General features: G+C 47.8%; 1 protein-coding gene across 1 annotated transcript in view; it reads right to left on the bottom strand.

The window, feature by feature from the left end:
* Positions 1 to 2,782, bottom strand: part of HDAC7 (histone deacetylase 7) — an 89,524-nt gene extending 86,742 nt beyond the window's left edge. The window contains exon 1 of the mRNA XM_072847384.1: positions 2,518 to 2,782. Within this exon, the coding sequence (XP_072703485.1) occupies positions 2,518 to 2,536 (19 nt within the window). The 5' untranslated portion in view covers positions 2,537 to 2,782. The remainder of the gene's footprint in view (positions 1 to 2,517) is intronic.
* Between the last annotated feature and the right edge of the window lie 19,933 nt (positions 2,783 to 22,715).

Raw genomic sequence — 22,715 nt, 5'->3', positions numbered from 1 at the left:
CTCAGCTGGGCTCATCCACCTTAACTTGGGTGAGTTCCACCTGACAAGCCTATACATGGGGTGAAGGAGACCAATAAAGCCATTGGAAAGCTCCCTAATTGTGGTTATCCCAGACCTTCTTTCCTCTTCTAGGACAGAAATTTGGGAAGCTCACCTGTAATAAAGCTTTTAGGATAATTTATCCGAGGATCAGTTATTATGGCATGGAGGCTTGCTATGGACTTTCAGGGACCAATCTTTTCCATGCCCCATCCCAAGGACCTCAGATACCCCGTGGCATTTCCTAGACTAAGATACTATTTCCTATGAATCATATTTCAGCCCAGACAGCAGATACTGGAGACAGATGGGGACGAAGAGGAGAAGCTCAAAGCGGGGGTACTGAGACATGGGGTCATTAGATAACAGCATCTGGGCTGTATTTAGTTGCACGCAATCGACTCCTCAACCTGGGCGTCATTCCACTTCACGGTGTCTTTGGCAGTGAAGCCTTAAGGACTTCCCACCAAGGCCATTTGATCCCACCAGCACGTTGCAGTTCACGGCCCCTCTCAGCGGCAGCACTACTATCGCTTGTGGCGTTGTATTGTTAACCAGATCACTGAGCTAACGTCGAGCAACTGAGGTTACAAATAAAGCCTTAAGGCCCAGTTTAATCACACAAGTTCAACGGCAGAAGCGAAGGGGCAGCTGAGAGATGGGAAAAGTGGCAGAACTGCTGGAGCACCTTTCCCTCCCAGAAGCAGCTACTGCTGCATCTCGCTGATTTTTCCTCCTCTGCTTTTTCAAGCTCCGGTGGTTACCAGTCTAAGGAACATGCCATAACACAGCAACATTTCTCTTAAGCACGCAGTTATTTCCCATTTGCCAAAGTACATCTAGCACCACTCTCCTTAGCCCATACTGTACCGCAGGTTCCCGCACCACTGTACGGCCCACGTGCATCACCTATATTTATTCTGCACGTCAGTTTTCCCTCAATTACCCTAAGTAACATGGAGGTAGGGAATGCGTTGCAAGTTATTCAGCAAATAGAGGAGCTGATACAAGTGAGAGAGGGGACTTTTTGACCTCAGAAACCATTCAGAGTCACAGTCCCTGCTCCTTTGTTCCCATTGTCAGCTAGCCACTGCAAGCAAAATAAGTTTGCGTGACGGTGGAGGCAGAGAAAGGGACTGCTACACCAGGGAGTACATCAGTGCATGCTAGAGCTCAGAGAACGCAAACACCTTGAAAGGAAGATTTCACGAGATGAGCGTATTTTAGCTGTTCGCAAAGGCCTGCCAGAAAGAGCAGCGGAGAAGTGCCAGGAACACAGAGCTGTTTTGGTGCACATCAAACAGAGCAAGTGTCCTGGGAAGCTGCTCCGGAGGAGGAGCTGGCAGGTTTACAATGTGCTTTTTTGCACATTGTGCTTTTTTGCACATCCCAAGATGATCCCTTGGGAAGATCTTAAAGCTTTATCTGGGATAGGCCTTGGTGTCTGTCACCATCTCCCATGTGAATCGGTTACAGTTTCCCGGGAGGGTAAGACTGGCACCCCATATTGGAAGTTGCAAGTTAGGCAGCAGCTTCATCACTTGTCCTGAATTCCCTTAATTAACATACACCACACTGCTGCTGAGATGTCCTGTATTTTGCCTCCTGCTTTTTGTGCGTGAAACAATCTAAACAGATCACTCAGGCAAAACTAGACTCCAGATAACACTCTTTACAACAACAATACACGCTGTGCCTCCGCCTGCTTTCTGCAGTCCCCAGCACGGACCGCAGTGAGCTCCGCCAGCCACACTCTGCCCGGGATGCAGTGGTTGCAAGTCACGGATCCCCTGCGCTGAGCAGAAATTCCCCTGTGCTCCAGCTCATCTCTCACTTCGCCATTTAAAACAGACTGGAAAATTCCTACGAGGCTGTTGAAGGCAAGAGAGCAGAAATGCCACGGACACCGGCAGGAAGGTCTGCAGCATCCGCGTGACACAGTCCTCATCTCCGAAACCAAGCACCCCTCCATCGCGGAGGTGTCTCCCACCCGGTGCCTTTCCAAGCTCCTCTTTTAGTGTTGCCCCTGGATTGCACAGCCCCAAACCTGCGGGGAAGATCTCCCTCCGGCAGCCCAGCTCAGTGTCACACTTGATTGCATCATATTTGTTTTTCTTTGCCTTTGAGATCAGGATTCCTCCCACCTTGCTGAGAGCCAGGTTTTGCCCAGTCTCACAAGGAGGGGGACCAGCAGGTGCCCCAAATCCAGGCACACAGCTGGGTGGCAAAGCCTTCTCCAGCGCACACGTCCGATGGGGACAGCGCCTGACGGGGACAGCGTTAACGCTTTCTTGGGCAGCGCTAGTTGGGTTTCGAGAGTTTTAACATTTACAGCATCTGCTCTTGTGCTATATGATACCTCCGCAGCCCGAGAGCGGCAAGAGGACCCCGGCGCTGCGGGGACGGACGCGAGCACCCACCGGGAACGGCCGCGTTTGCAGATGCGGTGACCGGCAGAGTCACTAGCAGGCTACTCACCCTGGCTTTGTCCTTGCATCCAGAGGAATTAAAGCCCTTGGAGATGAGGTCTCATTGTTCGAGATGTGCTTAAGGGAGGCAGCTGCTTTCTTTATATCTCAAGATTCACTAAAGTTCAGGAAGAGAGAGAGAGAAAGAGAGGGGACGGCAAAAGGGGAGGGACTGAGAGAAGGGCCCAGAGGCCGTATAGAATGACAATGGAAGGAAATGCTTTATCAAACCTAGAAAGCCAACCCTGTCCTGGGAACACAGAGGGAGAAAAAAAAAAACTTGCAGAAGAAAAGCGAGTTCAGCTGCCCTGGGTTCCTCCCTTGGCAGCTCAAGCCCTCCTCCCCCAGCCCCTCTCCCCCAAACACAATGCAAGCCGGTGAAAGCCGTCAGGCTCAAACACTTTTTTTTTTTCATTAAACAGAGAGAAGTTTCAGTTCTTTTAAAAAAAAAAAAAAGAATCCAACAACCAAACCCTGCCCGGGAATGGGAATGTGACGCTCTTCCCCCTCCCCCAGCTCCAGCCTTCCAAGTTTCTATGAGTCAAACGTTTGCAATGTGTTACCGAAATGTTACCAAGCTGGAATGCAGCATCTGAGAGGGTTTAGCTAATAAAACTTTTGTTTGTTGGCTGGGAGAAAGTGTCACCGGCAGAGAATTCTGTTCTTCTTCTTCCTTTTGTTTTTCCCATCTGTGTCTTATCCGGAGAGGGTTAACTGGTTGTGCAACGCCGACACCCTACGAGGGTGGCATTAACCCAGCGCTCCCTGTCCGAGATGGAAAGGGAAATCACAGTTGAGCGAGAGACCGAGGGAAACGGGCAATCTGATAGAGCAGGTGGGAAACGGAGCGCCAGAGAGAAATTAAACTGTACAGACATCCTAGGGCACAGCTAGGGAGAGACCTCAGCTACTGAAGCACGACTTCCCAGGCACGGGCTTTGCAATTTGGGGGTCAGAAAAGCACTATTTCCTCATCTGACAGTCCTCAGCTTTGTCCAAGATAGGAACTTTCATCCGAGACAAACAGTTACCGGGCCCAACGTCTATAGTGTTTTCCAGAAGCATCTGCTCTGGATTTGCACGCATCAAGCTTCTCTATTTTTTCCCCAATAATTTAACAGCCTAACAAGGAACACTTTTTTAATGATGTTAAGTCACCACCAAAACCAGTGTCTTTTTCTTGTTGACTGCGCCTGGCTTTAACTCCTGGAAATTGATTATTGTTATGCATTTTGTCACCTTCAAATCTAGTCAAATCCAGTATTCTCCAGTGTCACTAAACACACAGTGGAATAAGGGATTGAGAGGCTGTTGGGTTTTGATGTACTGAACAGATTAAGTTCCTTCAACAGCTTACTGCAAGTCACACTCTCCCCTTCCCACTCCTGTGCCACGAGCTGATCTCTGCCCTGTCTGAAGCCATCCTTCCTTTCAAGGATTTGTCTAGGGAAAAACATACAGATTTCAAACATGAAGTCAGCTGCAATCAGGAAAAAAGGTCCAATCTGAAGATTTTATTTTGAATTTGTTCAGAAAAGTTAAGCCAGCTGCTCTCTAAGGTGCTAAACCCTGTTATAATGCTGGGTAAAAGTTTCAAAAGCACAGAATTCATTTGGATGCCTATATCTGATTTTCACTAAAAAGTTTTCAGCACTTACAAAGAAAAGTTATGGGAGCTGAAGAGAGGGCTTCCTCTCTGGTCACTCAAGAGAAGCTCTCCAGGGTGAGATTCCATTGTATGCCTGCTCTTAGCTCCATTCCCACTGCTGTCCCCCCAAATCCTCAAGGATCTTGACCACATCGTTACCTCCCTTCACTCCTCATTCCTCCTCTTTGAGGAGAAGCCACTGGCATTTGTGCAAAAGGCCAGTGGGACCTCCTACATGCTGAGGGATGCAGATGTAGCATCTTCCAATAGATCTGTAGGGGAACTGGGGCCACAGCACAATAGTTTTGCAGCTCTGAGCTTTTGAACATCTCGCTCATGGTGGGAGCACAGCCTCATCCAAGAAGAGTTCATGACCACGACAAGTGCAAGAAGGAAAGCAGGAGAGTGGGGGAGAAGCTGAGGGACTGTCCTTCTTCAGTGCTTGCAAGCCTTAGTCTTTCCAGGAGGTGGCTCCTTCCACCTGGGATTCCCAGCCCCAAACCATTTCCAAGGCCTGTAGCCTTCACCCTTCTGAAGGACCCTGTCTTCAGGGTTCAGCTCCAGGAGGAAGATAGTAACGCTCTTCCTGCCTCACCCATTGCCACCCCAAGCGTCCCGTTCAATAATAGCAGTTGGCCTAACGTAGGAGGCCTGGCTTCAGGTTTTGCCTCTCTCTGAGGGAAGGAAAATCTGCATCAGCCAGGAGAATCCTCCCAGGAGCCTTGCAAAGGGATGGACTCCACCTCTTCCGCTGAAGTTGCCCTGCTTTGTGCAGAGAGGACACAAAGCACACAACTTCTCCCAAGAGCGGAGTCTGGGCTCCCTGCCCTGCTCCTGGATTGGAGGATCATAGTCAACCTGTCCTGGCTATTTCCAGCCCAAGCTCCAATTACCCTTTAATGCCAACTGGAACAGTGTCAGTAGAAAAGAGGGAGCATGCTGGTCCTTCTCTCACCTCTAAAAACCAAGTTATGCCAGTCCTGCTCTAGCAGGTAGATGTGAATTCCTGAGCCTCAAAACAGCTGAAGTCTTCTCAAAAACAAAAGTTTAGTTTTGCTGTCACAAGGATGAGGGAGAAAATTGCTTATTTGTCCTCACAATTGGCAGCAGCAAAATTCACATGCATGGCAACAGCAGGGCAAGTCCTGGAAGGGGGCTGGGAGGGATCCATCAGCCTGCAGAAAGCTGTGATTGAGGGCTGCTTTCTCCCCCAAATGAGAAGTCACATCCTGGGGTGTCCCAGGCAGTCCTGTCCTGGAGAAGTCCCACAGGTAAAAAAAACTGTTCTTGGGATTTTTTTCTGTTCTCAGATAAAAGAACCTGATAACCTAAAAGAGGAAAAACAGAAAAATAAAAATAAAGATCACAGGGAAAGATCTGAGGGGAAAGGAAATTGCCACGGCACAGATGTACTTAGGAGAGAGTTTGGCAATCAGCCACACAGAATTGAGTGCCCCCAAACAGGGTCACTCCTGCTCCGGGTCTGAGCAAAGTTTTTATAATGAGTTACAAACTTTTACCTAGTTGGATATTTGCATCATTTGCATGTTAGGTGTAAGGACACAGAATGAATTGCCAAAAGCAGAGTTGTTTAAAGGCCAGGCAGAGATAAGGGATACTGCCTTGTTTAACAAAGAGACATTTCCATATCTAAGGAAGTGAGGCAATTCTGTCTAATTAAGAAGACTGACCAAAGTCTCCCAGGAGGAAGAAAGAGGGTGAAAGATTAAAATCTTTGTGTTTCAAAGGTGGAGGACACCAGCCAGGAAAGCTCACGTTCTACCAGAACTGGAGAACCCAAAAGATGCGCAGCTTCAGCACTGGAAGCGGGTATGATGGTAGATCTAAGGAGCTTCCTGAAGGTGTTCATGATGGGAGGTGTGTCCGAAGGGTTCGGGGTGGCCACCCAAAATAAGTTCCGCCCCAAAGAAGTTCTGTCTCTATTGGAGGCACCTGAAGCCAAAGGCAAACTCTGAACCCTACCCTGCAGGACAGACAAACGTCAGCTGGAGAAGAGAAAGAAGGATTTTGTGCACATCTGCACCCCAGCAGTCGGAGGGAGCATTTCCCACAGTTGCTGGTTGGAAGGACCCTTGTCTGAGGACCTGAGGTGCACATGGCTGCTTTGGCACAGGAGCAGTTGGAGTCTCCTGGAAGTTCTGCCCTGAAAGAAGGGCATGGGCCGGTCAAGGAGAGCAGGAGGAAACAGAGGTCCCAGAGAGCTTCTGGGATAGACTAGCTGTGGTATGCGTGCGTGCATGGGGGCTGTGAGCACATACAGACACCCCCTTACTGCAAATGTGGGTGGTGGGTTCATGCTGTAGAAGGAGTTGGGAAGTGGCACCCAGTGGACTTCAAGGTGGGAACACAGAGACCCAGAGATGGAGCAGGCACGGAGCAGGGCTTTCAGAAACCGTGCCATGACCCATCTTCTGAAGGAAAGCATGTGCCTAGCTCCTTTGAACTTCCACAGTTGTGCAAATGCTAAGCCCCAGAGCTCTAATCTGTGCTGGCATTTTCCAAGAGCACTTCTTCAAGGCTTTATCATGAAAAAAACAAACTCTACGCATTCCAGTGGGCTCCTGAAATCCCTAGCTACGTACACAGCTCTCTCAAAGAGAAATCTTCACGTAGTCCACAAGCGCTTGTTTGCCATTCATACAGCTGCCTTGTGGGTACACCCTGCTGCATGGAGGGATGCACATGGAGAGGAGGAATTTCAAAATTTCAGGGTAACTGTAGAATAGCATAGAGGAACGTAAAGACGTACGTGAAGAACGCTCACACCATGTGGGAAAGATGTTCTGGGACACTCCCAGAAGATGCTGTGCATATGCACAGGCAGCCTGCAAGCTTTCTGCAAACTTATAATCTGCACAGCAGATTGCTTTGGGACCAGGAACAAAATAGCTCTGGAGAAGCTACTTTGGCCTTGTTCTGTGCTATCCCTCTTTTCTGCAGATGATGGTCCCAGTTAAGCCTGGAATACCTCCTCTCAGACTGTACCTGACACCCACAGTCCCCTTCCCGAGCCCTGTGTGGCCCAGCACACCAGATGCAGTGGCTCAGCTTGGACTAACCTGTGCAGTTCTCCTTCAGCGCAAGATTTCCCCTCGCTGCCATCCCCCTGATGCTCGTACAGCAGCCCAGTAAAGAAGTCCCAATGTCCCCATCAGTGGGAGATTTGGGGGCACAGCAGATAGGCATGGTGGCACGGCCACGCCACGTTGCCTTCTGGGGTTGCGTGGCAGAAGACCTGAGCAGCTCCAGGGGCAGTGTTTGTTGGCAGATGCCATGATATCTGCCGGCACTGGCTTCTCCCCTGTGTCCTCTCAAGTGTGGCATGGTCACATCAGTGTGGACAGTCAGTTCATTTAGGGTTGGGAAAGCTAAGGCAGCGTAGGGAGAAGAGGAAGGGTTTTTTAAATGGCATAGATATAGCCAGGTATTTCAGCAGCCTTGTCAGCTAGAAACTGCTCCAAGGATGACTAGTATTCCCTTCATATGCTGGAAAACTACAGGCTGCTATTTCTGTAACTAATGAGGCTGGAGCAGGTCTGAAATTGTGTTTAGGAGTATAAAGAGGCAGATGGATTTTGGAAAACCTTTGGATAACAAGCAGCATGAGCTTTGCTGACAGTCCTACTAGATGCCTGTATCTCTGTGTTGAACATGCCTTCAGGACCTCGTCGCTTCCAGTCAAAGCGCAAAGACCTAAGCTGTGCTGCTGGGTCCCAGGGTCCTGAGCAAAGTCAGATGCATCCCACCTGCCCTAGCATGCTTACAAGAGCTTGGTCTTTGCTTCCAGCAGCCACAAAAGCCTGCTCTCACATCACCCGAGACCCACCTCCCTGCCTGAAAGGTGAGTGGAGAAGGGGACTGCCAGAACCACCCTTAGACACTAAGCAGGCCATCAGCGGCTTAAAAGCTGGAGGAGCAGCAGCGTGGGTGCAGGCAGTGGATGTGCAAGGCAGGGGGAGGAGAGCTGCCTGGAGCCACATCTCTCCATAGAAGGCAGGAAGTGAGCAGGTTTGTTTCTTCAGGAGGAGAAGAGTTATGTCTGCAAGGCACGCCGGCTAAAAATACTCCGAGCTGTTGAGGACCAGGGTGTACGAGAGAGGTTGCGTGGGAGAGCACGCCGCAGGGTGCTGGGTGCCCCGTGTCTGGAGGAAAGGTGGCAATGCCACACGTGTGGCACTGTAGCCTTCCTTACAGCCTCTGCAGGGGAGTCCCTGGGGTGATGTTCAGCCTACCCAAGGGGCAGGATTGGGGTGTCCGAGACCCACAAAACTGGATGCTCTCTGAATCCTGCCCACGTACTTTGGCCCTTGTTTTAGGCTCTGAAGTGAACACAGCAGCCTGGCTCAGCTTCTTTGTTAATAATTAGTACACCAAGTAATTTGAGCCCCAGCTACGCTCTGCAGGTTCTTCACATCGATGTTGTGATTGCGCAGGGAACGGAGATAGGAGCCCCCCAGGCAGGTCACCCCAGGGGAACTCGGTGCCCCTGCACAGCAGAGAAGCACCCAACACAGGGGACACCAAGGAGGCTAAAACCCCTCAGGAAAGGGGACAGCTGTACCCTGTCTCTGTCCATGTGACAAACAGGCAAGATAGCCAACACCAAGAGCATTTTGGACACCTGACATGAAAAGGGTAGAGGGGACAGACTGACAGACCCTCAACACCTCTAACCCCAGAGCAGACCTTCCCACTGGGGTGCACTTATAGGCTGAGAGCAACTCTAACAACTGTATTCTTCAAGAGGTATTTCCACAAGCAACTGTTCAGCCACCACAAGCCCCAGTGAAGAACAAGGGCCAGGTTAAACTCACCCATTCTCCTGGCTCCGAGCTTCTAAGGATGGAGACAGTGGTACATCAGCATGCATGATGCCCCTCCACATCACACCAGCATCTCCCTGGAGACCTCATCCAACAGCAGACCTACTTGAATCATTTCACATCTTCTCAAGTTTCAGCTAGTGAAAAGGCATTTCAAATAATTTTTCCCCTTTTGAAAAGGCTGGTCCCTTGCGGACAACTCCACAGCAAGGGCGTGAGGAGGAACTTGCCTGGCCTCGGTCCCAGTAAATCACAGTTCAGAGACAGCTGAACTCCATTTTGTGATTATTAACCCCAGCCCTGCTCCATTTGTTTGGCCTGTCTGAGGCTATATATAGTGATGGGAGCAGGCATAGCTAGGGGAGAATTGTGTGCAGCTGTTAAGCACAGCCCCCCCCCTTTCCAAAAAAATTAAAAAAAAAAAAAAAATTCCAGCAAAACAGGAAGACTATGGCTGGGAAATGAGAAGCAGCTGTGAAGAGGAGGGATGAGATGTCATACAGGGAGGCCTGACTTCAAAACTTGCAGGAAATGTATGAGAAATTTCACAGCCATTTTTCGAATCCATCATCCCACCCGTGTCCCATGGTGGCCCTTGGCCCCGGTGGCAGACTGTGCGTGCCAGAGGTAGGAGCATCTCCAGGGTGGACTCAGCAGGAAGACCTACAAAAATGGCTGTTTGCTCTCATATTGCCATCAACAATCTCTTGCTGTGCCTTCCTGACAGATCCTAATCACCACAGACAGATTATACATCAAAAACAGGCAGGTGCTGAATCAAGGGAGCTCCAATATTGATTCTGTGCATACCTGGTAACGAAAAGCTTAGAACAATAGTGGTGACAAACTCGGGACGTACACAAGCCCAATATGTAACCTAGGTGCTAAGGGAGTGAAGGAGAGGACCGGGATGAAAAAGTAGAGGTGGGCAAACGGGGGGGTGCCTTGCTGAGGCCACTGTCCTCTTCCTGCACTCTCGCGAGCCAGTGGCCTCTTGGCATAGATCAGCAGAAGGTGCTGCTGTTCCTCGTTGTGATTCATTTTGGAGCTGCCAAAGAGGTATATACCAGGCAAGGTGATGCTGCATTAGCAGTCTGCACACAAAAGCTTCCCTTTGGCCTCTGCATCAGCCTGGAAAACACCTAATGATTAAAAAGAAATGCTTATAATAGCATGCAGGGCTCTGAACTTTTGGTGTCAGGCATAGGAAAGTTGCTTCTCAGCATGCACATGCAGCAGAAACCTGCTGGAGCTGTAGATGCATTTAGTTTGGATAGATCCTGCTCTTAAATCAGTGCCGACATTTTTACGGAAGTATAACCTACCTGGCTTTTGCTGGGTGCGTGTTTCCTTAGGCATTTGTACTATTTAATATCCATTTATTTAAACTGATCGTTTTCCTCTCTAGACTTTCCCTGGGCAGATATTTCCACAGTCAAGTGTATCTCACTGCAAAAAACAGCTTTAATCTGACTCAGTCACATTTCCCTGAGCACATGCTTGCGCCTGTCCTCTTTCCATCGACGTACAGATAGACAATCCCTGTCTCCTGTGACAACAAATTGCAATAAAAGAGCTTCGCAGACTTGAGCCTGAACCCCCTTAGGGGTGACAAGGTGGCCATCCCTCCTAGATGGACTTATTCCACGTTCCTGGAGCAGTTCAGAGGTGGAAAGAGCATTGTGGGGCAGGAAAGACCTTCCCTCTCCAAGGGAGGGACGACTTACTCTGAAGACCTGGTACCAGCTAGTGTGGTACTGGCACGGAGGAGGCTCATTGCTGGCCACTAATCTCTTGGCTCTTCATCAGTTTTTCTCCCTGGCTATAACGGCAGCTCTGGCAACAGCCGCTTGCACCTGAACTGCTGCTCTGGCAGATGGTGCATCAGTTTAACGTTTCGTCTGAAGACAAAGCTCAGGGAGGGGAATGCAAGTGCTCAACTCATCCCCTGGTTTGGATACAGGTGTCAGTGTATCAGCTGGCCAGGTAAACCCAGATGCATGTATTTACCTGGAAAGCATTTCCTTCACTTCACTGCAGGTGGTGCCTGGGGTATGTTCCTGGTGTTACCCAAGAGCCCGTAAACTTGCTCTTCCACCCTTGCTCGTAGCTTCCTGTTTGCCAGGAGAGTTTAGGGTGAGAACAGCCTGATTCAGTTTTGTTTTCGTGCAGCACAGCCTTCTCTTGAGCAAGGGGGAGGAAGGCTGGCTTCATTCAAGCTGTGGTTTCAGCAGCTGCTGGCACCAGGCACCCGGCAGTCAGGTGCGCTGCTCTCGAGCGACCGCACAGGGCTGATTTGGTGAGAAGGAGAAGAGGGGGGAGCTGAGATCAAGGTGTTCATCTGCAAAGAAAGGAGCTTCCAACCGAAGTGCTGCCTGTGTGGTAGGCTTGTGGCTAGCTAGCTCACCCCTCCCTGACGAGGTTCGGAGAGCTTCAAACTCGACCTGATGCTCTTATTCTGCACCTGCTGCCACTGAACTGCTCACCCGAATGCAGAGGTCTCATCTTCTTTTCAGCAAAACCCAGGCAAAGGTCTGGGATGAAAATGGGAGACCCGTATCTCTCTTTAGAACTCAGGCTTACCACATTTTTCACTCTTCCAGGATGAGAGGAACTGTCAGTCTCTCTCCCATGGGCCCTAGGGAAAGGGTGCTGCAGTCCAGGTAGAGCTCATAAAGGCTGTGCCTCCTGCCCACACCTCTAGCCAGGACCCCAGTGTCCTGATTTGAGCCTCTAAGTCCAGATGATTTTCCTAAAGAGGAAGGGATGAGCAGAACACTCAGAAAAGTCACCCACCCCAGGCAAGGATGTTTCATGCTCTTTGGTCTGTTCACTCCACCCCTCTTAACATGCTGCTCAGACACAGCATGGAGCAGTTCATTGGAAAACAACCCAGAGAAGCTAATTCAGGCATGATAGCTGCTAGGAATTCCTGAAAATTACCCCCTTCACACTCAGTTTTGCCCCTGGCTTTATTGTGCCAGTTTTAAGACAAGTGCTGTATCCCATCAGAGCTGCTCAATCCAACATGCCAGAGAACGATGCTTCTCAAGCTTTCTCCTACTGGCAACCTCTGCTCTCACCAAACCATTGTGCCAATCCCATCATAAATTTCTGCTCCAAAAATGGCTAATTCATTTTGTGAAGCCAGGAGAACGGGGACTCTTCTGAGCATCTTTATCACCCACGGGGGAAGCTTCATACCTATAGAGTCATTGGATGGCTTGGTAATGAGACATTTCTCTTCTGAAACCTCAAGTCCTGTACCATGTTCTCTCTGCACAGGGGGCATTAAAACTTCTCTCCCTGTTCTGCCTGCTTCAGTAATGGACGTTTTTCCAGCTTCCTTTGAGTTCTGAGAGCTGCCACATGGGCACAGGCATCTAGTGGGATGCAGAAAATATAGGACAAAACCTGGGTGGCGACAGGAACGTGGACACAACTGAAGGAGTGAGAGGGCAGAGAAAGGGAAGGCTCTCAGGAGAGGTCTTCATGAGGTCCTGGTGGACCTGATGCTCCCTGAGAACACTGATTTTGATCATTCACAGATTGAAATCTGACCATTAATAGCTCATATTTTCCCTATCAACCACCACTTCTTCAGGGTTCATTTTCTGCCAGCTGCTCTTCATCCATCTCAGCCAGGCCCTTGGAGAGCCGGGACAGTGGCACAGACCTTGAGAAACTCTGGCTCTGTGCAAATGCATTTGAAACCCAGAACTTCTTTTCCGGTCCCCAATTTGCACCAGCCAGTAGGGATTTAACCCCTTGTTGTTTTGTCGCTTCCATCTCGATCCTGTGTGCAGGCAGGAGAGGGAGAATGGGGGGGAAAGCATCTGGTTGTGCAAATCCCTAGTCAGGAGAAGAAGTTTGATTTACTGAGGCCAGAGGTACTAAAGAGCTTGGACAGGAATTTGCATTAAACCTTTGACACACAAGACATTTCCCTTTCTGGCCAAGACAAACAAAGGAAGGAAGTGTCTGGGACTTTTAAAGCGACCTAGTGGAGACAGGTAAGGGCAGATAAGGGCTGAAGGAAGAGTGGGTTGGGTAAGGGAAGTATCTAGTTTTAAAGATTTGTTTGAATCCTTAGTATTCTGCAAATCAGACTTAGGGGAGGCAAAGCTGCCTGGGGAAGAACTGCTTGCAATGCGAGAAACAGGCTAAACATCCCTGAAGTGCTGAGTACAGGGTTTCTATTCGCCCTCCACTTTTTCTCTTTTTCCACATACTTTGCAAAGTTCTCCGTGTCCAATGCTTATCCCATGACTAAGGCTTACAGGGTTTTGATGCTCATTAGCTGACCACCATCAGGCTCTGTAAAGTCTCCTCTCAAACGATGCTGGGCTCAGGTGCCTGGGTGATGTCTGCTGGTACCATTCCTGTAGGATCCTATGATTTCTCAGCTTTATTGCTTGGTGTAAAAGAGTTTTTGCCCCTTTCCAGCACCTGTTCAGATCCTCTAGTAAAAAGAACAGCTGAAGCTGTCCCTGCCCTGCAAAAGGGAGAAAAACACTATATGATGGAGGGATTGAAGAAAAAACCCATGATTAATGGAAGGATCAGCTCTTCATTAATGCTATTCTCTGTCCCCATACCACTTGTATGGGGGACACAGGGGATCCTCATGTTTCCAGTGCTGGGAATGGGACCAGCAAGGAGTCTTCTGTAGGACAGCAGTCAGGATGAGGCCTGGCTCCTCCTCAGCCAGAGCATCTCTGCCTGACTCCAAGAGCATGGCTCCAGAGCATCTCTGCCTGCACCATCAGCTGCTGTGGGAAGTCAGGCATCTCTCCAGCCTAGAAGCAAACAATAAGAACCTTTCCCAATTTAACGTCACTGATTCCTCATCCCTGCAGCAAATCATTGTTAGAAGACTGTCCCTGCTGACAGACTTAAAATACAAGGATTAACATTGCCCGCAGAGGGTTGATTTTCCTCTCAGGGTTTCAGTTTCTCCTTGGAGTTACCTGTCTGGTAACTCCACAGGTCCCCAGCATGAATCCCTCCATTAACTATTTGCTCTTTGACCTCAACTCTCCATTCTCCACAAAATTGCTCCAGTTTCTTTTTAACCCTTTTTTTGACTCAGGATGCAACACAGCAATATCAAGTCACAGCATGGGGAGGCTGCTGATGTTTCTCTCTACAGTACTCCAAAACACAGGATGGATGGAGGATATATTTTGGCAAGATCCAAGGGCCAGAGGGACCAGGAAGGTCCTCAGTGCCCACAGCTCTCCCATGCCGCAGAGTCACAGATCCTGCTCCTCGGTCTTATCTTGTTGGGGTATTTTGCATGCTGTGAGTCATTAAATAAAATGCCCGTCCAGGGACTGGTCTCCCTGGCCCTGGCTGCCAGGGTTCAGACAGGCACTCTGCTGAGGTTCCTCCGCATGTCCAGTCGGAGATCATGAAAACAAAGCTGCTGCTTTCTGGGTTATTTATAAAGCAAGTTGGACAAATAAACTTTTCCTACCCAGAACAGTCAAGGTTATGAATCCATAGTTCTCCTTTCCTATGGGGACCTTGTTTGTGACTCATTCCCGGCAGACGCTTGGGGGCTTCCAGTCCATGAGCTGGAAGCAACGAGCCTTTCGAAGGGAGGAATGGCTTGGCAGAGGCAGCTGAAAGCTCCCTGCAAGGGCTGAGCCCAGTCCACCCTCGTTTGTTACTATTAAGCAAAGACCTGCACAGAAAAGCCATCTGTAATGTATGCAAATTCTTCTAAAAACCCAGAAAATTGTCTGGAGCACCATCTTGAGGCAGTTTCTGGAAGCTGTGGGCAGATCATCTCTTGTAACACCTTTCACTGGGCTGGGGGGATGAAGATGGGGGTGTCCCTCTGTGAGCACTGCTTGGGGTGACATGCAGACATCAGCGGGGAGCCGCTGCACAGCCTCCGGACTGCAGCTGGATCCAGCCAGGCTGAAGAGCTCCCATCCCACCAATAACTACAAGGATACAGCGTGACCTTGCGATTCAAGGTCCTTGAATAGCAGGTCATTATCCTATTCTTCCTTTCTTCAGCCGGGTACCCTTGGACAAAGTCTCTGTTACTGGATATTCTGCCATGTCATCAGCTAATCTGGCAGGTGGCCCCGAGATGAGGTTTTTTCACAGTCAGTCTCTCCTGTGTCCCTAGAAACCAGGAGGGAGTCCCTTGCATCATACTTTTTTCCTCTGCTGACTCTAATCTGTGCATTTATGTCATCTGTGACCATGGTGTAACTTTTTGCCTATGTTTCTCTGCTCTTCATTAGTGCTTGTGACTGGAGTGCAGGTGGGTCTACCTGAAATTAGGAAATGCTTCTGTCGCTTTTCCAGAAATACTTGGTTTGTTATTACTGTGCTTGATTTGTTATCGATTTTTCTAAGATTTTCTTTCAAGATCCAGACTGCCAAAGAGTCTGCCTATATCTTCTGCTGGTTTTGACCACAACTTTATTATCCCACTATATCTTTTTTATAGTATTTGGCCAGTGCAAAATGCTGCTTCTGTTTGCCCTCTGCAAGTAGAAACTATTATATTTTTTAATTCTGCTGATGCTGAAAAGAGCTACAATTTCTAAGAAGTGATCTTGTGCATGCCCTGACATGTTTCACAACTCAACGCCAAGCAAGCTGGGCTTTGCAGCGTTCAGTGAAGAGGCTGGAATTGTTTTTTTGTGGGGATTTGCTTTCTGTAATCTGACCATTCAGGTTGTTCACAAAGACGACTTGATTTTTCAATACGCGCAAGTCCGTGATCAGCTTTCTCCATGGCTGATCAAGGTTTCCTGCACAAAGAGTCGACTCTTTGTTGCCGATTCCTGAGGAATTCTTACCAAATACTGCACGGGCTTAGAAAACCTTTAGCCTTGCTGCGCGTGCCCTAAGCTCCAAGGCCGCTTTGGGGATGCTCACCCTTGGCAGCAGTGAGTTAACAGCTCAGGGCGTACAGCTTTAAGGGTGATGCATCTTGAAGTGTTGTTTTTCTCTATATGTCCTATGTTCACAATATTAAATACTTCCTTCCCCTTTGGCCCTGGAGGCTGTTCTGAAAGCTGGAAGCCCAGTGTCTGTTTGAGCAGGGCCTCTCTATCACCAGAATCTGCTTATCTGCAGCTCAAAGGAAATTCTGCTTGGCTGATGTGTTCCAGCTCCGGATGAAACGCCTCCTGCCTGCACACACAGAGAGTTTCATAAGCGAGGGCCTGAGATGCTGTGAGCTGCTGCGAGACTGCTTCTCAGGAACGCCGTCTGTGAAAATAATCAGGGGTTCTCGTTTCATGCAGTCAGCGATTGTGGGGCCAAAGTCGCCGCTGGGATCATCTGAGCACCACGGGACTCCTTCAAAGCCTTTCGGGCAAGAGATTTCAGGAGTTCAGCACTTCAGAGAGAGGGGGTTGAGGAACTCGATAAATACTTACATGAGGAGCAGTGTCTTGAAAATGAAACATCAAATAAAATCCCGTCAAATGAAATACAATCGCAAAGACTGAATTAAGCCACGAGAAAGTCTGGGAAGGTTTAAGAGCTCACTTCTGTTGAAAGAGGGAGTTTTATATTTTCAGGTGTCTTCGCATCACCTAGCAGCATGCCTCAAGAGCGTGCTCTTGATGCTGTGCTAAAAATAAACCATTCAGGAAGGCTCTGACAGCCTTCTCAGCGCTTCAGGTACTTTGAACTGAAAAAGGAAAAAAAACACAAGAAGAGAAAGTCTTCATGGGCCACCTGGGTGCCACGTGACCCTGGAGAAGACTTTGGCCAAGCAGTAGACAGCAGATACAAAGCCAGTGTCCACCATGGTTGTACCAAGTTGTGTCCCCAAATGTGGGCTACAAAGATGCTATAAACATGAGTACCACACGTTTCTTCTTGTCTAATTCAATGTATATTTGAAGCCACTAAAACAGCTGGTGGAATGGTACTGGCAGATATACACAGCACCATGTCTTTGCCATGCACCAGTGATAGCTGTTGGCTGAGATGTGTCCTGGATGAGAACAAGTCGATGAAGCAGAAGCGAAGCTTCCAGGAGATGCTGTTGTGAGCGGCTGAAAGCACGTGGGAAAACCTGCCGTCCTGGTGAGATGTCTCGTACAGGATTAGGCCATTGGACTTGCCTAGGTGAGAAATGGCCAACTTCAGCTCCGCTTGATAGAGAAGCGAGCAGGGAGCTGTCTTCTCACTGGGTGGAAATTATAGTTTATATAAAACAACTTCACCTCTGTCACTTGGTTTCCTGAAAGCTGATGGAGGAAGAGTCAGAATTAGGGAGTGATAGAGTTTGTTTTCTTTTTCTAGAAGACATTGTATATTTTTATTCTCCCCCTTCTTTTTTTTGTGTTTAGATAAAAGTTAGGACAAAAAGATTTTGCTGAATTGGTTCCAAGTTAAAGCCCAAGAAAACAAGCTTCAACCTTCAAGGCTGAGAGGTTCACTGGGTCGTCAAACCCAGTTTTGCTCGCACAGGAAATCACACCATGTAATCTCTTGTTTGTGACTTTGGCCAAGGGTAGAATCCTTCTCAGCAAGGGTGTGCTGACATTTCAGAGAGCTACATCCCAAGAGAAACACAGCATTTGAAGGAGTAGGGATTTTTCAGGAACAGACAATACAGTGGAGATGTGTTTGCAAAAATATCCAGGTTCCATCCCTGTTTGGGAGAGCAGGCATCCAGGCTCAGTTTGAGCTATTTCTTCATGAATTAACACTTTTAGAAGCATCTTTCTGTCAGTAGCTACTTTACACTACATTTTTGTTATCTTTAATTAGTTAAAATTGCTGACAGCTTGTTGCAAGGTGTGTTTTACTTTCCCACTTGCAAAAAAAAAAAAGCCAAAACCAAAAAAATTTTTTGTTTGTTTGTTTCATGACAATTAAAATTGCATTCTTTTCCAAAATATCTACAGCAGTCTCCATCAGTAGAGGTGAGAGAGAAATATTCTCCTGCCCAATCAAGGACCAGTTACATTGTTCCCGACCCATTTCTTTAACCTGCTCTTAAAAACTTGCTTTGCTTCTATCCTTCCACTTTGCAAGGAAACCACTGGAAATTCTCCTCTGCATAGGGCTCGTCACTCAGTCTTGGATCTACTCTGGAGTGATTTTATCTGAACTGTTTCTTTAGCTTGCTCGTGTACCATGTGGAACAGTGTCAAAAGCCATAAAACTGTATTTACTGCCTCTTCTTGGAGTGCAGCGCTCATAACATCATTGTAGAAGTAAATTATCTTCACTTGGGATGGCTGGATCTTGCCAAATTACTATTGCCTGTTACTCATTTTCTTTGGTGGTGTTCTTTAGGTGCTGACAAACAACGTGTTTAACTGCTTGTTCCACTGTTTTCCCAGATCCCAACACCACATAATTCTCTCCGGATCTTCAGTCTCCTTTTTAATGGAAACCTTGGGCATTTTTCTTGACCATTTGCCATCCTCCCCAGGTTAGTGGAGGCTCCCTTCTCAGCTTTCTCCCACCCGTTGAGTGAATTTAATCTTGCCCAGATGACCTGAAAGTATATAATGAACATAAGTGCATTTCTAGCTTGTTTTTTCCTTACTGTTGTGAGATTTCTTCCCTCTTTACCACTCTTGTCAATTATGATGTTTATCTGATCAACTGACCTTTGAAGTTAGACTGACCCATTTCAACGTTCTTGGCATTACCCGCTATTAGCTTCTTTTCTTGAGAAAGGCTTAGATCTACAGTTTCCTTGGTCTCCCCTCTCCACGTACAGAAATTTCTCCATTACTTTCCAGTGAAATAATCTCCTACCCAAGGAAGAATCCAAGGAATTGTAGAATCAGCTACGGTTCATCTCAGATACACCCAGAATAATAGGTTGTCCTGAACTGACTGGTCACAGATGTCTGGCAGCCCTTTTCTTTGTTTCCATGGGACTTTCTATAAGCTCAGCCACATTTCAGAACTTTTACATTCTTTAAACCTATGCAAAGCACCTAAACATTTCACTGGGGAAGATCTTCTTGCCTACTCTCACCCACAGCTGCTGTTAACTAGTCCAAGTGTACCATGTTCTGTTTTTTCCTAAGTTGTGCAGGAATCAGATTCATTCTTCAACAAGTATATTATTTTCATTAACACATTAAATCATCCACTGGCTATTTTTTTTTTTTTCTTTCTACACATTACGTTGGGTTGTCATCACTTCAGCTTCTCTTCTTTTCCCATTGCTCTCTGAGAGTTTGGCTCAGAACTATTGCAGCATATTGCTGCTGCAATCTTATCACAATCTTAACAGTGCAATTTCTCATTACTTTTCTGCCACGATAGTAGGACCACGTGCCTTTGGACCAGCAGTTGGCTGCTGGAATCAAAGGATCTGATTTTCTCTCGTGCTCTGGCTTTCATTAGTTAACAACCCTGCAAATCCCATGGATCCTCTTGTACCCTTTCCTGTGGTCTGGAACTGGAGTTCAGCCCCAACCCTTTTGCCAGAGTTAGGGCCATTTGCTGCCTCCTTCGGCAGCCACGAACGCTCTCAACGCGGAAGGCTGCCAGCCGTGGTCATCTCAGATGCAAGTCACTGCTCACCTAGGCAGCTCTGCTGTCCTCCTCCCTTTGCTGACCAGCAAACTCACTCCAAATCCAGAAAACAAGGAGAGACCCTCCCCTAGCCACAGAAGAGAGATTCCAAATCCAGTGAGAGAAATACAGAATTAGATAAATAGTTGGTTTGGAATAAAGAAGGCTGGAACATTGTGTCCTCTGCCCCAGGCGGTCATTGCTGTGGGAAGAGTTATGACCAGATAGGAACTAAGATTTCTGCAATGCCTTGGCTTCTGAGAAGTGGAGGATTTGGTCTTATTTCTGAGCTATTGCAGCCAGCTGCCTTCCCCACATGTCCTTCTCCCACCTCCTCATCAATCATTTCTAAAGAACAAACCAGGCACACTCTCTGTGCCCCTGTTACACTCTCAGCTGAACCATCCTTAGTCCCCTTGAATGATATGACTGGGTCCTGGCCATTTCCACCACTGGAAAACCTCTGCTCCCCAAAGCTCACATCCTCACTAGCGTTAAGAGCCATCTGAATTAAGCGACAGCTACTGCACACAGCACAAGGGGTGCATCAGTAAGAGCCACTTTTGGCTTTTACTGCCCATGCTTGCAAGGTAGCTCTGCACTACTGTGTCTTGGGAGATGGCATGAAGGCTACAGCCCCTTGCAGGGAATGAGCTGGGTCAAAATGGAGAAGGAATTGTTAATAGCTCTCTGGATCCGAACTATTCTGCATGCTTACAGCAGGGCTGGGTCGTTGCTGCTCTCCACTGCCAAGCTGCCTGCCCTAGATCAGACCCTGGTGCTCTGGAGTTTCCCAGCCTCGCTGAATAGCAAATGCTCTGGGCTTATCACCGCATCAGAGCAGTTGGAAGACAGTTGAGTGTCTCTCTAAGTGCTGATAGAAGGGAAGGCTTTGCTCTTGGAGATAAGAAGCCCTCCCTGAGGAGCCAGGGGAGTTCGTTGGTATCAGAGTGTCTTCCAGCACTTTGCAGACATACCCTTTGTACGTGGAAGATGGTGAGGCGGTCACGTAGACAGCAGACATTGAGGGCTTTGTTTTTGAGGTCAGTTAACTGAACCCCTCACTATCATCTATTTTCTTTTCCCTAGAATTATTTTTCTCTTGTTGATCAAGCCTTTGCAGTAACCTCATTGGCTCACCAAGCTGTAAACAGACAGTCGAATCCTCATCTTTTTGGACATAGATTAATTCAGGAGAGAGAGGCACTTCAGGAAGATATTTCAGCCTAAGATTTTGAAATGCTTAACAGCTCCCTTTTTCTCCTCTCTGTATGTGCTTGAGAAGCTGCCTAGTTCTTGCTGCAGGTTATAGAAGACACAGTTTCATAAGCACCCCCTGTCCAGTCTGGGGGGAAACCAGGAGCATCTGGAGTGAAGCCATCACTGCCATATCCAGATAGAGCTCCTGCGTCATCCCATGGCAGCAAATCCAGTCTCTGGTGGTTACGTGTCATCTGATGCTCGGGTATCAGTAAAGCAGAATGTCTAGGCCACCTTTATCAGGAGGAATTCAATAGATCTAATTGCCAGTATCAGGTAATTTGGATGAGTGTAAGAATCAGGGCATGCACAGAGAAACTCTTCTCTGCTATACACTCAAAGCATTTGAAAACAAGGTGGTCAAATATTTTGGTGAGGCAGAGGCTGTTTTTACACAACGTTGCTGCCATTAGATGGAAAAAAATATTTCCTTTTTCTTTTTAAACTTGCTGCCTGGTCATTTTCTTGGGCCCTTCATAGGTCACTTGTGAAGAAGGACAAATGCCCTCCACAGGCAGCTCATGCTCTCTAAGGTCCTGGTCTGTTTTCCCTCCCTCTTTACACCCAAGGAAAACTGCCACATTCCCAAATGCAGGTCTTTTCATCCAAATAAGGGGCAGGGAGGGAAACGGGAATATTGCTAAAAAATAATTGAGCTGCAAGGCAGAAATCTAGAAGTGGTGCAAAAGCACAGCTGCTTATTCACAGGCTGGAGAGAGAATGGCAATGCAGACACCCCCACCTTGTGTCTTACAGCTCATTGATGGAAATCCTCTGCCATCTGCTGGTACAAATTACTAAAGAAAGTCTGTGGTTAGAAGCGATCACCTTATAACATACAATAGGAGAAAATAGGCATCTTTGAAGTATATAAGCCCTTGTCTAGGGGAAAGGTTACCTATTTTGGTCTAGTAAGAGATACTGCAAACCTCTGTATATCCTCTAGCTTCCAAGCAGGTAGAGACCACAGGCTTTTGGCAACATAGCTCTCAGCCAGGGATTTGTACAGTGACCAACAAAGCTGCATGAATCAAATGCTTCTGTGCAAGTATTGATAGACTGGCAAAACTCTGCTTTTGCCACCTTCTTGCCCTGGAGGAGTGTGTACATCCACATACAAAACTGCAAGTAGCACAGCCTGGAGTAGTAGAGTCAATATGATCCAAAGAAGTATAATAGAAACTGAAACCACCTTTATGTTTCTACAATAGAAACTGAAACAACAAAGTTACCTGCCTTCTTACTCATAGAAGCCTCACCTGTACTTGCAATGCCAACAAGGAAGTTAGATACAATTAACAAGAGAAAAGTTTTAAACATTCAGCCAGGACTCAAACTTTGTCAGGGAAAGCCTGCTGCTGCACTTCAATGTATTTTTGGCCTTTGCTACTCAGCTGAAGCTCCTTGAAATGTCCTACCCCTGCAGGCACTGTTTTCAGGAGAACAGCATTTCCAGGCTCTAGCTTTTCTGCTTCATGTTGCAGGCCACTTCGGGGGTTCAGAGCCCTTTCATTGTGTCCAAGAAGAATCAGGCTAAGAGTCTGGATTTTTGTTCTTCCTTTTCCTGCTTGATAAAGGACTCTGAGCCTACAGGCCTGTCTGCATTTCCTAATCAGTTCATTCAGTCTTATAAAGATTATTTATTCCTACAGACCACGCCACATCTCTACTCATAGATTATCGCAAGTACAATAGCGATTACAAAGGAAGATGAAAACCGAGGCTCAGACGTACAGTCTTGCCCAGTAACAGCAGCAGACTGCTGTGGGTAAAGGAACAGATTTGAGAGGAAGCTTGAGAGGAAGACAGGCGGTTCATTTCCAAGGCACGGAGGGGGTTAGAGCTCCAAGCTGGTTCAAGCCCTCTCCATTCCTGAGTAGGCAGCAGAGGAACTTTATGACAGACAGCTGTTTTTCCAAACTC

Source organism: Ciconia boyciana, chromosome 27 (genome assembly GCF_034638445.1).
Source record: "Ciconia boyciana chromosome 27, ASM3463844v1, whole genome shotgun sequence".
NCBI classification, from domain to species: Eukaryota; Metazoa; Chordata; class Aves; order Ciconiiformes; family Ciconiidae; genus Ciconia; species Ciconia boyciana.
The sequence above is the reverse complement of the archived record's forward strand: the minus strand, read 5'-3'. Positions and strand labels throughout refer to the sequence as shown.